This window comes from Peromyscus maniculatus, chromosome 21 (genome assembly GCF_049852395.1).
Source record: "Peromyscus maniculatus bairdii isolate BWxNUB_F1_BW_parent chromosome 21, HU_Pman_BW_mat_3.1, whole genome shotgun sequence".
NCBI classification, from domain to species: Eukaryota; Metazoa; Chordata; class Mammalia; order Rodentia; family Cricetidae; genus Peromyscus; species Peromyscus maniculatus.
Genome location: NC_134872.1, coordinates 69,910,251 through 69,925,864, shown reverse-complemented (window position 1 = coordinate 69,925,864; position 15,614 = coordinate 69,910,251). Strand labels below are relative to the sequence as shown.

At 42.3% G+C, this 15,614-nt stretch overlaps 1 protein-coding gene across 14 annotated transcripts in view; it reads left to right on the top strand.

Moving 5' to 3' along the window:
- Positions 1 to 15,614, top strand: part of Prim2 (DNA primase subunit 2) — a 306,703-nt gene that overhangs the window by 111,853 nt on the left and 179,236 nt on the right. For all 14 annotated transcript variants that reach the window (XM_076557989.1, XM_076557988.1, XM_076557977.1 and 11 more), the window contains 2 exons: positions 10,867 to 10,962; positions 13,702 to 13,839. In XM_076557989.1, the coding sequence (XP_076414104.1) occupies positions 10,867 to 10,962; positions 13,702 to 13,839 (234 nt within the window). The remainder of the gene's footprint in view (positions 1 to 10,866; positions 10,963 to 13,701; positions 13,840 to 15,614) is intronic.

Genomic DNA, 15,614 nt, shown 5'->3' with positions numbered 1-15,614 from the left:
CTCCCACTGATAATCTTAGTCTTTTGTTATTTCATCATACAGCATTTCCCCCTCTTGTTCTATATTTTCCTGCATTTCTTAGGTTGAATGCCTAAAACTATGTTCAGTAGTTTATATATTTTAGGCAGAAAACATTTTGTCATGTATTGTAATAAAAACTGGGAATATAATAGAACACATTTATACTTAGGTTCATGTTCTAGTAAAAACACAAGTATAAATCCCTATACTGTAGTATAAAGATACTGCAATACTCTGTGTTGAGGTGTGTGGCTGTATATAGGCATAGAATAAGAATAATGCTGGTTGGGGATCTGTGGGAAGCCGCAGAGATGATGTGTGAGATGTATAAATGTCTTCCAGGAAAAATACAAGATATGAAGAGTGTTTCAGAGCTGGAAATCTATGTGAAGTCACAGGTGTGTAGGGACATTGGTTAACAGAGGACACGATGTTTCAGGGAAAGAAAAGTAAAACCAGAAAGAATTTAAAGGCCTGAGAAAACGGCCTTTACTGGACACAGGCAGCCTGTGTAGTGGGGATAATGGAGAGGGGCAGCTGTCAGAATACCAAGTTGATTGGGAAGAATGGTAGTTTGTGAGTGTGGGCTGCGAGGAGGAGGCTGAGCGATGCGGGGACTCTGGCGGTAGGCTGTAGAAGCGGAGTGGGCCCGGGTCAGAATGTCTTCCTAATCATCCAAGGGCTTCAGTCATTTTGAGCAGTGGCAAAGGTGTACGGCATGATGTTGACAGGGTTTGGATCTGGACTGTACCAGTCCAGTTGTAGCGCTGAACATCCCACCCCCTGAGAAGACTTTCTGCAGAGAGAGGATGCCCGAAGGCTTACCGTCTCCGGAGGCGTTGAATGTTGTAGAGCAGATATCTAGGCGAAGGGAATGTGTAGGTTAGTGTTGCTAGGGTGGCGTCTTTGAGAAAGACTGAAGAGGAGGACTAAAGAGGGTGAGCTGTGGGAGTGGAGCTGGTCAGTAGAGGGCCGAATGGAGAGTGTTCTGGAATGAGTGAGGTGGACAGGGAAGTCAGGGTGGATTACATGAGAACAACTAAGGAGCAGAGGGATGCCAACTGAGGGGAAAGAAGGGTCACAGAGATGAGGGCAGTGTTGCCGGAGAGTCCATGAGAACTTCAGTAGAGGACTGTTTCCATTTTCACCCCAGGAGCCTCCACGCTTAGCTTCCTGGGTGGCATAGAATGGCTGAGTATTGTAGTCTAGTGCCTTCTCTTATTTCTGTAAGATTAGATGCTGTTACCTTTAACTCATTTCCTTCTGTAATATACTTTTACATTTGGTCCCAGGAAGGGACCTAAGTTTTGAGTGGTCAAATTTTCTTTTAAAACCTTAAAAAATTACATTTATTTATTTATGTTGTGGTGTGTGTTTGTGTGTGTGGTACACATGCCATGACGTGTGTATAGAGTCAGAGGACAACTCGTGGGAGTCACTTGTCTCTTTCTTCCATGTGGGTCCTAGGGATTGAACTCATGTCACCAGGCTTGGTGGCAGATGCCTTTATTCGCTGAGTCATTTAGTTGGCTCTTGAGTCAGTTAGGCTTTCTTCATACTGCTAAAGTCTAGATAGTATCATTGATTACACTATGCTTTATTATTTACTCATTGTTACTTTATGGATTACTGTATTAATAGTGTACTTATAGACCATATTGGCCTAAGTGCAATTCAGCCATGGATTGGAGAGAGGTGGAGATAGTTACGAATGTATTAGTTGATTAGAAATGGCTCCTGAGTTTCTAGGGTCATGAAATGGGCTTTCTAGGCTCCCAGCTCCTAGGCTCCCAGTTCTTAGGGTGTTATAAAGCTTATCTTACTGGGAATTGCTGCCTGGATGCCTTTGCATGGTGGTGGGCTGTGGTTCTCAGTGAAACTATTGCTTTAGTAGTGCCATTGTGACTTAAATTATTATTATTATTATTATTATTTTTTAAAGATTTATTTATTATGTATACAGTGTTCTGCCTACATGTTTGCCTTCAGGCCAGAAGAGGGCACCAAACCTCATTACAGATGGTTGTGAGCCACCATGTGGTTGCTGGGAATTGAACTCAGGACCTTTGGAAGAACAGCCAGTGCTCTTAACCTCTGAGCCATCTCTCCAGCCCCGACTTAAATTATTTTATGTGTAGGAGGGTGCCTTAGTATATGTATGTGCACAGCATGTGTGCGGGAGCCTGCAGAGGTCAGAAGAGGGCATCAGATCCCCTGGAATTAGAGTTACAGGCAGCTGCGAGCTGCCATGTGGGTGCTGGGAACTGAATATGGGTCCTATAAGTTCAGCTAGTACTCTTAACTCCTGAGCCATCTCTCCAGCCCCTCCATTATGTCTTTAAAATCTCTTTTTAGTGTTAGTTGCTTGAATAAATAGTTTCTGGACTGAGCTCTGGAGTTAGGTTCCTGGGATAAGTCACCTCATGTCTCCCTGTGTCCCCCCATGCCCTCTTCTAGCCCAGGCTAATGGCTTTCTGACTTCTGTGGCCATTTTTGATGTTATTCAGGAGGTGCAGGACTTTCCGCCTGCTCCCTGCAGGGCTAGAGGGCACCCCCTGGCCCAGCAGAGCTTTTATTCTTCAGGTGAGTGCTGGCAGCCAAGCCTCTTCCTCTCATGAATGGTTGCTGCTTTCAGGTTTCCTTGCTGGTGGGGTCCACTTTTGTTATATCTTAGCCTTTGCTAAGGTCAAATTGAAGAACAGTCAGTTTATGAAGTGGCACTCTGCTTTTGTGTGTCTCTGCTGGCACCATGCCGCAGTCACAGAACATGCTGAAGGAGTGCTGTGGGATGAGTGGAGAGGAATGCATACCTTCCATACCCAGTCAGATCCCAAGGCCTAACTTGTACCTGCTTCTACTGGTATTTTGGCTTGCTTAGGAGTCTTAAGATCTCTGGTATGAATTCATCCTTGCTGTTTGGCCCTGACTGGCCTGGTATTTGCTATGTAACCTAGGCATCATTGAATTCATAGATTCTTTCCTTAGCTTCTGGTGCCATTGTCACCTTTGTTATTATTATCATTATTAGAAAAGTAATAGTAATTACTATTTTCTTTTAAAGAAATATGTTTTCCTATAGAAGAGAAGATTTGTGCTTTAATAAAAAGGTCCTTTTTATTGTAAATTTTAGTACATTCCATATGTGCACATTCCGCCACAAAGGAAAAACAGCACTGATGTAACCATGCGAGCGGTCTTTACATTGGCCAGCTTGGCAGTATTACAGAGACATCAGATGCTTATTAGAATGTCAGGATATTAAATTATCGCTCATCTAATTTTAATGTTTCAGATGATTATAAACGACACATGTGACTGAAGCACTACAGCATTCTATACATTTAGTGAACATAAGGACTTAGTGATAACTGTTTCCTTTCTTTTTGGTTTTGTGTGTTTGTGGTTGTCCAATTAAAATATTTCCCAAGTCTGATAGCAGTAATGTACACCTTTAATCCCAGCACTCAGAAGTCAAAGGGAGGTGGATCTCTGTGAATTTGAGGCCAGCCTGGTCTACAGAGTGTTTGCCATACAGGATAGTCAAGGCTACATGGAGAAACCCTGTCTCAAAAACCAGAAAAAAACAAAACAACCCCCCTCCCCAACCCTCAAGTATATGACTGTCTTTTTTTACATTTAAATGAAGACATAATAATTCAACAGATAATGAGTACTCTGGTTATAATATCTATGTTGCAGCTACAACACAAACAACAAACAACCCCCCCCCCAAGAAAACAAAACAAAGCAAAAACCAAAACATAACCCAAAGCTAAAAATATACCCATTTTGTTGTGTCTCGGTTTTGAGGTTCAGGGATTTGGATTGGGCTCAACAGCATTGTTCTACTCCACATGGTGGGTGTCATGTGGGGTCCCTTGGTTTTTAACTAGTTTGGTCTCTGATGTCCACAATGATTTCCACATCCCTAGTGCTTAGCTGAGGACTTCTACAAGGCTGTCCTCAGCCGAGCCTTTCCCTCTGGTTCCTCAGACAAGAGAATGATGATTGAACTTCCTAACTTGATGAGCCTTTGAGAGGACTGCTGTTCTTAGAGACTAGGCCTGAGGCTGGTATGACATCACTGGTACAGGCCAGCCAGATTCCAAGACAGAGCACATAGAATTAGCACCCAGTGGGAGGCATGCCAAAACAGCATGCCAGAAATTCTCCAGCTGTTTTTCATGTCCACAAGTGACATTAAAGGTCACAGGGCATTTGGGAAGCAATTTGCATTTTCTAGATTATCAGCAAAGGTGTATTCTATATTTTTAGAAGTAGTAATAGCAATATTATACAGTATACATTAAAAGCCTTTGCTTTATGCACACGTTTTAAATTGCATGATAAAATGCTCAGTGGTTTTATTGATTGTCATGTTTGAGTGTTCCCATGTACAGTGTGCCCTTTACTTGTATCTTTAACACTGGCATCACAGGTCTTTCATCTCTAGTACAGGTTTGCTTCACAAAGAATACCAAGCGCCCTCCCTCCCAATCATGTCTCTTTCTATAAGGGACTCAAGGGAAGTTGGAACAAGATATAAATGTCCAGTGGTATACAAATAGCAGTAGATAACCAGGATCTGGCAAACAATGAACAAATACATCCTGCTCACCCTGTGGCTAAAGCCCCAAACACAGGGATCTCTTCCATGCCTTCATTTGTAACTCCTCAGTAGCCACCTTTAATGTGCGTCCTGGATCTTGTCACTTTGGCTCCTCCATCTCTTTTAATTCAGGCTGGCATTGTTTTTTGTTTGATAACCACCAAATTAAGTCTCTTTTCTTCTAACCCCTCATACAATTCATTCTGCATTCCGCAGTCATTTGGAAATCACGGGGAATCAGATCTTACTTTCCCCTTCCTGGTGCCGCTGCTGAGTGTAGCCGAGGTCACCCCACGGGGCGCAGGCCTTGTGTGCTTCTTCAACCAGCCCCTTCCCCACAGCCTCCCACCAGCTTTGCCTCTGTTCTCTCTGCTTCATCTCGCTGAGGCTGTCTCTGCAGGAGATGCCATCGCCTTGGGTTTGTGTGACAAAGACTTTTCACTCAAGTTTCTGCTTGTCATTGCTGCAGAGATGCGTCACTTACTTGAAAGTGCCAACGTGTCCATTCTCAGTACTTTCTCATTTTTTTTTTTTTTTTTTTTTTTACCATAGACTGTTAATTGATGGTTTCTTAGTCTTCCTTCTCCCAAGCAGCCTTGTTTCTGGCTGGTGCGTCTCTTGTGGGCTGACACAGTGGTAGGTACAGAGTGGGTCTTCTGTTGGAAAGAGAATGATTACTTCAGAAAATAAAGCTGGGTAGAGAACATTTTCAGGAGTTCTTAAGTTGATTTTTAGGGAAAAGGATTCTTTTTCCTGTATATGATTTTTAGGTCAGTGATGTGTACAGTAAAAATCACTGCTGGAGAACTGTAAGGAAAGACAGTGAGGACTTCAGTTTAAAGGTCTTTGTGAACCTGGAATGGTAGTTTAAAGTGCTCCGCTGGCCAGGCTGATAGGCATACTTGTTTAAAGTCTGAGACCTGAGAGTGAGAGCTGTGTGAACTCAAGTAGAAGACTTGTGGTCAAACCAGATGAGCAGGATGGAGTATTGGCTACTCACAGAAACTTCAGTCTTTGGGAAGCCTTAGTAGTTACAGTTTTACTTGGGAGGCCATTGTAGTAGACTACGGTTTCCAAAGTGGTCCACCCAACATTGTCACTTTGGATGGTAAGGAATTAACTAGTACCATCTGTTTACATATATGGTATGTATGTAAAGCACATACTGTAGCAGGAATCTTAAAAGGTCTTATTAAATCAAACCTGGAGCCAGGTATTGGGATGACCACTGGAAGATCAGAGAAGCAGAACAAGCCAAAGCTACCTCACCTCGCCAGTTCCTCAGCTGATCCTGTTTCCTCAGACTGGAAGCCTCTGTGTCCTCATCTGAATGGGTCTCAGCTGAACTGTTGCTGAAAAGCCTAAAAGCTTAACCAGCCAAATGCTTCTAGTTTCTGGTCTTCACGCCTTATATACCTTGCTGCCATCACTCCCTGGGATTAAAGGCGTGAGTCACCATGCCTGGCTGTTTCCAGTGTGGCCTTGAACTCACAGAGAGCTAGACGGATTTCTGCCTCTGGAATGCTAGGGTTAAAGGTGTGAGTGCCACCATTTTCTAGCCTCTGTATCTAGCGGCTGTCCTGTTCTCTGACCCCAGATAAGTTTATTAGGATGCACAATATTTTGGGGAACACAATACCACCACACACACACATTTATGTATTCCTTTTTGTCTTTGTTTTCTTTTGTAATCCAGACTGGTTGAACCTTCTCAAACTCACTCTTACCCTAATCTCCTGCCGCCACCTCCCAAGTGCGAGTATGACACCACACCTGGCGCTGTTATCATTGTTAATGTGCTTAGTTTAAATCTTCATTCCGTCTATTTATTTATTTATTTATTTATTTATTTATTTATTTATTTATTTATTTATTTATTTATTCATTCATTCATTCATTCATTCATTCATTCATTTATTTATTTATGAGAGAGCGAGTAGGACATATTTTGAGGATATAGTATACTGTACTACATGCATGTAACCTAAAATAAATCCAGTTGGGCATAGGGTTTAAAACACTTTATTGATGAGAATGTGTTAGGCACACCAGATGGACTCGGTATTTTGGTCAGAAGAGTTCTGCATTGATAACAAGTGTCCTTGCTACAAAAATGCTGCCTGCCCATGCTGCCACAGTGGGCCAGCTGCAGCCTGCTCGGTGTCAGTTTGACTCAGGACTTCAGCTGCTCTAACAGGAGAGAACCAGGTCACCCATGGGTTCACAGAGATTTTGCTGCAATTGACACTTAACTTCTGCTCACACTTTCATTGGCCAAAGCCAGTCTCAGGGCTCCACCTGGACAGTCCTTCCGCAGGAGGAAGCTGTGCGTGGGTCAGCAGCAATGCAGTCTACACACATGTGCCTCTACTTTCCCAGTTATGGTGCTGATGCTGGGCGATCTAAAGTTCTTAATCCTCTTTCAGAATCTCCAGCAAGCCGTTTTCCTACTTTCAGATTTGATAAATACCAAACCAAACCAAACCGACACAACAAACTAAAACCATCCAGTCAAAATTCTTAGTTCTGTTAGGAAGACAGCATGCAGAGGTGCCAGCTGTGGGGCCTACCTCTACGGCAAGAGCTACAAGCGGTTAACATCTGCTGATAGAGAGTTAGTCTTCCCCAGTGATAACCCTGCTGGGTGATTATCCAATACCAAGTGGCCAGCCCTAGGAATACACATGCGGACAACACAGGACAGACTCAGCGGGTTGTATTTATATGTTTATTCTTTTATATGTTTATGTAGCAACATGGTTAAAGAAGAGAGGCCCTGTAAATTTGAGGGTGAGGGTAGGGGAGGAACATGGGAGGGCTAGGAGGAAGGAGAGGAAGGGAGCAAATGATGTAATTCTATTCTAATTAAAATAAAAACCTCATATCCTTTGGCTCTATTACTGTTCTTTTTTAATGGTTCCACTCTATCAGTTTTTACTTACAATTTCTGGTAGCAGAAAGCAGGAAGGCAAACTTAATCTTGTCTTGCTCTTTCAGAGGGCCAGTATGTTTTATGATTGCTGTAGGTAATCTCTTTAAGGAGAACTTGAGCAGATAAAACATGCTCACATTTCCCAGGAGAGAACAGGAGAAAAGACGATATGCAGGGTTATTTTAGAAATTTGAAATAATCAAGTTAATAGTAGTTTATACTAGCTGGTAAAGTTTCAGATAGTCACTTTGCATTTTTAGTGAGAATTTTCTTTCTTAAATTTTAGTTGTAACTAAGTAGATAAATGAAAGTCTAGGGTATGAATGACAAATGGGTGGACTTAAATGTTTTATTAGATTATTTTACTTTATATATTCAACTATTTTGCCTGCATGTATGTTTTGTGTATGTAGAGGTCAAGAGAGATCATTGGGTCCATGGGAACTGGAATGATGGATGATAGTGAGCCATAATGTGGGTGCTGGGAACCAAACCTGGGTCCTCTGCCAGAGCAGCATCTCCAGCTCCTGAGTGAACATTTTAATTCACTGAGGAAAATGTGATATTTATTCATAACAGGAAATGACATGAATTTTTAGATTCAATGTGTTTGATTACTTTGAAAGGGTGCATTACTTTCATCTTCTTTCCTGTACTGAGGAGTGAACTTAGTGTCTTATAGGTGCTGGGATGTTCCTGATTTCCTCAGTTTCAATATAAGAAAGATTAGACAGCTTTCTTCTCTTTGGAGCGTAGGTTCCAGTGAAAGGAAGTCTTATTCCACTCTTTAATCACTTTATCTGGTTATTTTTTGAAGTTCTTGAGTTCATTTTTAATTGTCTGGATTTTGTTTCTAAGGCATCAGTCTGTTTGGACAAGGAAGTCTCTTGTAACTGTAGTCTTGTTTCTCGAGGCCTCTGAGCACTGATGTGCGCTTCCCTGGCGTTTTCTTTGTAAGCTGATATAGCTGCTAATATTAGAAGGTACTGTATTACACTGTTAGTGGTTCCTATGCACTGATGCGTCCAGAAGCTAGCATCTTATGAGGACAGGAGCCTTCTTGTGTGCTCACAGGAAGCTTCTTTCTTGGTTGCTGTCACAAGCCGTTGTAGAAGAGCGGGTTGGTGCCCTTGTTCCTAACTTCAGTATGACAAGTTACTTTGGTGTACAACAGGCATCTAAGCAGTTGTTACTGTTCATGGTGGCGACATCAACGTGCATATTAAAATTTCAAATAAGCATAGGAGAAAGTAGGATTTAAATTGGCTCTTCACTCTTGGTCAAGGGTTACAGTGCCAGGCATCGGTTCCCCCTGTCAGGAAGCTGCTGGTTACCTTTTTAACCATGATGCCACAGCTGTACCACAGGCGTATACTGTCAGTCTGGTCTTTACTGTAGCTCCTGAAATTTGCAGTAAATGGATGGAACTGAAACACATTGTACAAAGTGAGGTAACCCAGACACACAAAAACATGGTTTTTTGATTTGTGGGTCTAAATTTGGTATTTGTGGAAATCTGGTAGGCAGAAAGGGGCCATTGCAGGGGGAGGAGGAAGGAAACTGAAGGAAGTGGGTTAATAAGTGATGTGGAAAGGGCAGGGAATGATGGGCAGAGGAATAGAGCGAGGGCAAAACAGGAGGGGGGTGAGGGGAGAGAGAGCTAACACTAATTTAAATAGCTGAATAAAATTGCATCAAAATCTCACATTTCCTTTATCCGTTCATCAGTTGACGGACATCTGGCTGTTTCTGTTTCTAGCGTGTATGATCAGAGCAGTGATGAACACGGACGGGCGGGCGTGTGCCTCTGTGGTAGGCTATAGGCATATGCTCGGGTGTGTGCTCAGGGCGGCACAGCTGCATCCTAGGGTAGTTCTGTTTCTCACTTTTTGAGTCCCCTCCACAGTGTGCATTCCTGCTAGGAATGAGTAGGGTTCCCCATGTCCTTGTCACCATTTGTTTTCTGAATCTTAGCACCCGAGAGGCTGGTGGAGAACAGCTGAGGGAGGCCAGCCTGGGTCACACACGAAGACACCAGCAAACAGACCAAGTACAGGTTAGAGCCTGGTGTTTGTTGCTTCCTCATGACTGCTGGCTGCTGTGCCTTACCGTCTGAGGTGTGGGCTAGCACTGCGCGTGCTTCTGGAGAGGAGTAACGAGGGTGTCATGTGATGTAGTACTCTAGGCACTTCTGTACCTTCTTCTTCTTTCTAACTGGGAGAGATTTGCTTTCTCTTTTTTAAAAGATTGAAAAAAAACTACGTGTACAGGTGTTTTGCCTGCATGTATGTCTGTGCACTACATTTGTGCAGTACCCGTGGAGGCCAGAAGAAGATATCAGATCCCCTGGAACTGGAGTTACAGATGATTGCGGCGAGACACCGCGTGGGTGCTAGGAAGTGAACCAGGTCCTCTGGGAGAGCAGTCAGTGCTCTTAACTGCTGAGCCATCTCTGCAGCCCCATCGTCTTTGTGTACAGAAGTTCAGAATTTTTATCCACTCAGTCCTGTCAGTCTTTCTATGAGGACATAATCAGCTCCATAAAAAAGTAATATTTTAAGTTTCAAGTATTGTATGAGACTAAAAGTCTGAGAAATACGCTAACCATTCTTAGCTTTAATAGATATTTTAATGAAGAGCATAACTCTTGATTTGGTTAACATTTAGTCTTTGTTTGTTTGTCTAAGTTAGTATCTCACTATGTAGCTCAGCCTGGCCATGAACTCATGTCACGGTTCTCAGCCTCCCCAGGTCTGAGATGATAGACGGCACTATGCCTGGACTTATCCTGAACTTTTTTATTTTTCTTTTCCTCTGATTATTGCACTTTCCTTCTCTATTGTTTTTATTTTTAAAGGCTATTTTATGTAGCCCATGCTCATCTTAACCTCACTGGTCAACAAGAGTCACTTTCAATTTCTGATCCTCCTGCCTCCACCCCTGTGTGCTGGCATAGAAGCATGCCTCCATGCCTGGGTTCATGTATTGCTAGGGTCTGAACCCAGTCTCACCAAGTAAGCACACTACCAACTGAACTACAGCTATGGGCCCTTCCCTGGTTTGCCCCTATGAATCTTTTCAGCTATTGACAGAAGGAAACCTTGCGAAATATTAAATTTTCTTCCATATTTTGCCTTCACTAGGGGTAATAATGATTTAGCAATCATTGGAAATGGCAAGATAATTAGTATATTAACATGTTTTTGTTAAAGTTTGGAATAGTCTCTACAGTAGGAAAGTGCTTTATTGGAACTGAAGAAATGTAAGTTCTGAGGCCTCATCAACTGTGTTTCTTTCCTCTTAGATAAGTGATGAAGAGAAGACTCTCCGAGAACAGGACATCGTTGCGTCCTCGCCAAGCCTAAGTGGGGTTAAGTGGGAATCGGAGTCAGTTTATAAGGTATGTAAACATTTACTAAAGTGTCACGTTAGCTTTACCTGCATTTTTAACTCACATCTGTATAGCCCCTCCCCCTTCCTTGTGTGACTAGATCTGGTTGTCACACTCAGGAAACACTCAGTGCTGGGCCACCCTCCACCCAGACACCCTCCTCACTTTGTTGGGGTTCTGACTGCACCCCAGGCCATTGTGTTGAAGGAAAGCCTTCTGGGCATTGTTGGGCTCCTGCATATGGCGTGGGGCTGCCTCCCTCTTCTCTCTTTGGCTCTAAGTGCTCAATGGGGGAGGGCTGAGCCCATTGAGGGTGGTGATATCCCTGGGCTGCTGATCCTGGCTTCTATAAGAAAGCAGGCTGAGTAAGCCATGGGGAGCAAGCCAGTAAGCCACACCCCTCCATGGCCCCTGTGTCAGAGGAACCTCCAGGTTCCTGCCCTGCTTGAGTTTCTGTCCTGACTTCCTTTGGTGATGAACAACAGTGTGGAAGTGTAAGCCAAATAAACCCTTTCCTCCCCAGCTTGTATTTTATTCATGGCGTTTTGTCGCAGTAGTAGAAACCCTGACTAAGACAACTCCCTAGGCAGTTCTTACACACACTTTGGCTTACGGCTTTGTGTCTTCTGGGCTCTGACACTGTGAGCCTCCTTGGCTTTCCTTTGGGGATGCCTTCCTGAACCTAGTCCAGCTTCTGTGCTGGGTCATCTTGCTTTCCTCTGTCCTCAGCAGAGACCTTCTTTCTGTGAGCCTACCAGAGAACTTGGGAATAAATAGTTGTGAAGGGGAAGAGGGAAATCCGAAATAACTGAAAACTTGGTAACCGCCTTTGGAAATGATGTACAGTCACGGCAAACTTGGAAGTACAACTTTGTTACTTACCTCCTTACTTAATTTTATACACAGGCTCCCCCTCCCCCCTTGATTCATTTTTTATTTTTTATTTATTTTTAATTAATAAATAAATATATATATTTTATATATTTATTTATTTTTTATTTTTAGTTTTTGAGGCAGTGTCTCAGCAAGTTGACCAAGTTGGTCTTGCCCAGGCAGGATGTGAATTTGTGATCCTCCTGCCTCAGTCTCCTGAATAGCTGGAATTAAAGGCCTGGGCTCCCATGCCCAGGTTGAATGCTTGAAGTCTTGCCTCCACATTAGCTCTCTGTACCTTTTTCTTTTTCTTCACATTGAGCTATCATCCATCCTCCTTCCAAGCTTAGTGTATGAGGATCGGTCTCTGACTCACACCACACATTTCCATTGTTGGACCATCCCAGCTTCCATTGCTTCTGCCTGGATGTTTTTGTATGATCCGTGGTCACCACAGTAAGCTGGAGGCCTAGACTATTACAGCAGAGGACACAGGAGGGTCATTTAGCGTCTCTTCCTTTCCTTTCTGAGGTTTACGGATTTGTCCTCTGAGGTTCAGAGGACTTTCTTTCACTCACTAAATCACAAGCCAGGAGCAGACTAGAATAGATTCTAGGCTTGGACTGAGCTTGCTTCCAGATGCTCTCCTCTGTTCTTGCCTGCATTGCGCTGACCCTTCTGCCCTGCGCCTCTGCTGGGTCTGGTGAGCCACTTGTTGCAAGCCACAGCACACATGGCTCCCTGTGGAGTGCTTTGATGTTCCACAGGTGTTTCCTCCTGTCTTTAAATAAATTATTAACTCTTTGGGGACATGGACTATGTTGTTTGTAGTCATGGAAAGCAGTGCATTTGTCAAGAGCTTTCTAGTTAAAGACATGTGATTGCAGGCTGGAGACATGCCTCAGTGGATATGAACATATATTATTCTACCAGAGGACCCAAGTTCGGTTCCCAGAACTCATATTTAGTAGCTCACAACTGCTTGTAAGTTCAGCCCCTGGGGATCCAACACCCTGTCCAGACTCTAGACAGTGTACTAACATCTGCTCATACCCACACACCAACAAACGCATATAAACATCATTTTAAAATAAAATAAAATAAAAAATATTCCAATGACACATGATCTGTTCGGAGCGTGAGGTGTCGTCAGATGTACCACACTGCAGACAGATTTCAGTGTCTCCCAAGACTAGATGAGCAGACAGCATGGGAAACTTTTCATTGAAGTTTTTGCTTCATTTTCAAAAGAATGAAAAAGAGATTTTCCAGAATAATGACTTTCACAGTCAACTAAGATCACATTATGTTTCTCTCTTAAGTGGTGGGACAATTCATAGGGCTTAATCTCCATTTCATTTTAAAATAAATACTAAACGCTTCAGGCAGATAGTTAACAAAAAACTGAAGGGTCATTATTTTCACCGTCTCGGTGTTGAGAGGCTTTTCACATGTGCTTCTCCAGTGGAGGAATAGAAACTTAGATGAACAGATTTGGAATTGACTTCAATTACAAGTAATTTTTAGCACTAGATACTTTTTAAAGGAAATTAGAAAAACACTATTTGACACAAAATTCTGAATCTGTCAGGAGGTGAGTATACCATGTTTAGAGACTTTGACGTAGAAATTTGAAATTTTGGGGTTTATATTTCAGAAATTTGTAGGTTATAACTAAAAGAAATCATTCTTTTTTGGCTCTTTATTATTGTTGTCACTGTCTTTTAAAACATGTCCTCTAAAATGTTTATTTATATACTGTTAATTCTTCCTAATGTGAGCTGCTGGGACCAATGGATTTTGACTGAACGTTTAAGTCCCAGGACCACCTGACAATAGAGACTGACCTGTTTCTCTGTTTCACTCTGAACCCAGATCCCCTTTGCTGACGCTCTGGACCTGTTCAGAGGAAGGAAGGTCTATTTGGAAGATGGCCTTGCTTATGTGCCGCTTAAAGACATTGTGGCCATCATCCTGAACGAGTTCAGAGCTACGCTATCTAAGGCTTTGGCAGTAAGTGTTCCAGTTTATTTCTTTATTTGACATCATTATAAATCCCTGATGATTTTGTTTTGTGCTCATTTATGGAGTAAGTTAATTTAATTTAATTTTCGTAGTGACATTTTGATTGCCTGTGGTATTATGTTGTCAATTGTGGAATCCTAGGTTTTGAGGTGTTAATCTCCACACATGGTTTTGTTATTGCTCTTCTAATAGCACTAAGGGGTAACTGACTAATTATGGCAGTGGCCTCTCTAGGTTAGTCATCAAATCATTTCTGTTTGGAGATGGATTTTATATGTGGTTCTTAAAAGCACTGTGGCTGTTGGTGGAAATAACCCCTAGGTTTCTATTGTGAATTGCGATGTTTTTATCAGCAGAGGGCATTGTAGAAGCAAGTTTTGGTTTTCTTATTTTGTAGTGTTGGGAGTTGAAACCTAGGGCCTTGTGCTTGCCAGGGAGGCATCTACAACTGAGCTGTGTGCCCACAGCCCTAGGAGAAAGTGTTCATATTTAAGTACTAAAAACAGTGATAGGCTACTGCTGAGGAGGTAGCCCAGGATTATGTGACGTTCGAAGAGCTGTGTTGAATAAATGACAGTATATTCAATTTGTTGAAATCTTTCTTCAGAGTGATAATACTTGGCTTTTAATTTAGGTCAGTTTTTTATGCTTTTTTGTTCTTAATGTGGAAGAGGACTTCAGAGTCAAAGGATAATCGTGAAGCTGTAATGACAGTTGTATAAGCGTGTGGTAAGCTTTCCTTTTAAGCCAAAATTGTAGTGTTTTCTGGTATAAATAATTTTTATTATTAACTCTCTAGGGTCACTTAAGCATGCATCATTCAGTTCTATTAGTATTTGAGAAGGCTAAAATATTGACTATTTTTATTAGGCGAGGCAGTTTATGGAAACACGTAACTGTTTTTCCATGAAAATGTGCATGTGTGGGTATGTGGTGTTAATGATGGAACCGAGGGCCTTTATGTGCTAACACATGGTCTACTGCTGAATTATACTTTCCACTCTGAGTAGATATGTTAATATTCTTTCTTCATCTGTTATTACCATCATACATTATAAACTTTTATTATGGCTGATACTCTTAGATTTGTAACTGGAAGTTTTCCTGTGTCCCGCCTGGTCACGCAGCAGCTTGGTCCCAAGTAAACACACAGAGGCTTATATTAATTACAAACTATATGGCCTATGGCTTCAGCTTCTGGCTAGCTAACTCTTTCATCCTAACTCACTCCTATTAATCTATATGGTGCCACGTGGCTGTGGCGTTACTGGCCTGCTGGCATCTTGTTGCTTCTTCAGCAGCAGCTGGCATCTCTTTCTCTCTGCCTTTCTTCTCTTGTATCTCTGCTTGGATTTCCCACCTAGCTGTAAGCTTTTTTGCCATAGGTCAAAACAATTTTATTATCCAATTGGAGCCACACATACTCACAGCATACAGAAAGACATCCCACAGCATAATTTGTTTGTTCATTTCTCTGTGATGTATTCTGTCCCACAATGTATTTATGAATAAGAATAGTGACTTCACCACTGTGGACCTGTTTGTCTCTTGGTTGCCATTCTCTTTCTTTTGTGGTTCTTGTTTTTCAATCTGTCGATGTTTTGGACAGCACTTCTTTGTGTGAAATAGGTACATTCTTTTCACATTGACATTAGACAGCAGTGGATGCTGTCTACTAAATCCTGGTAGTGGCTCCTATTCTCCATAGTCACCAAAATCATCACCACGTTTCTGAAAGCTTTGGGGATGTGGGCACCAACCTT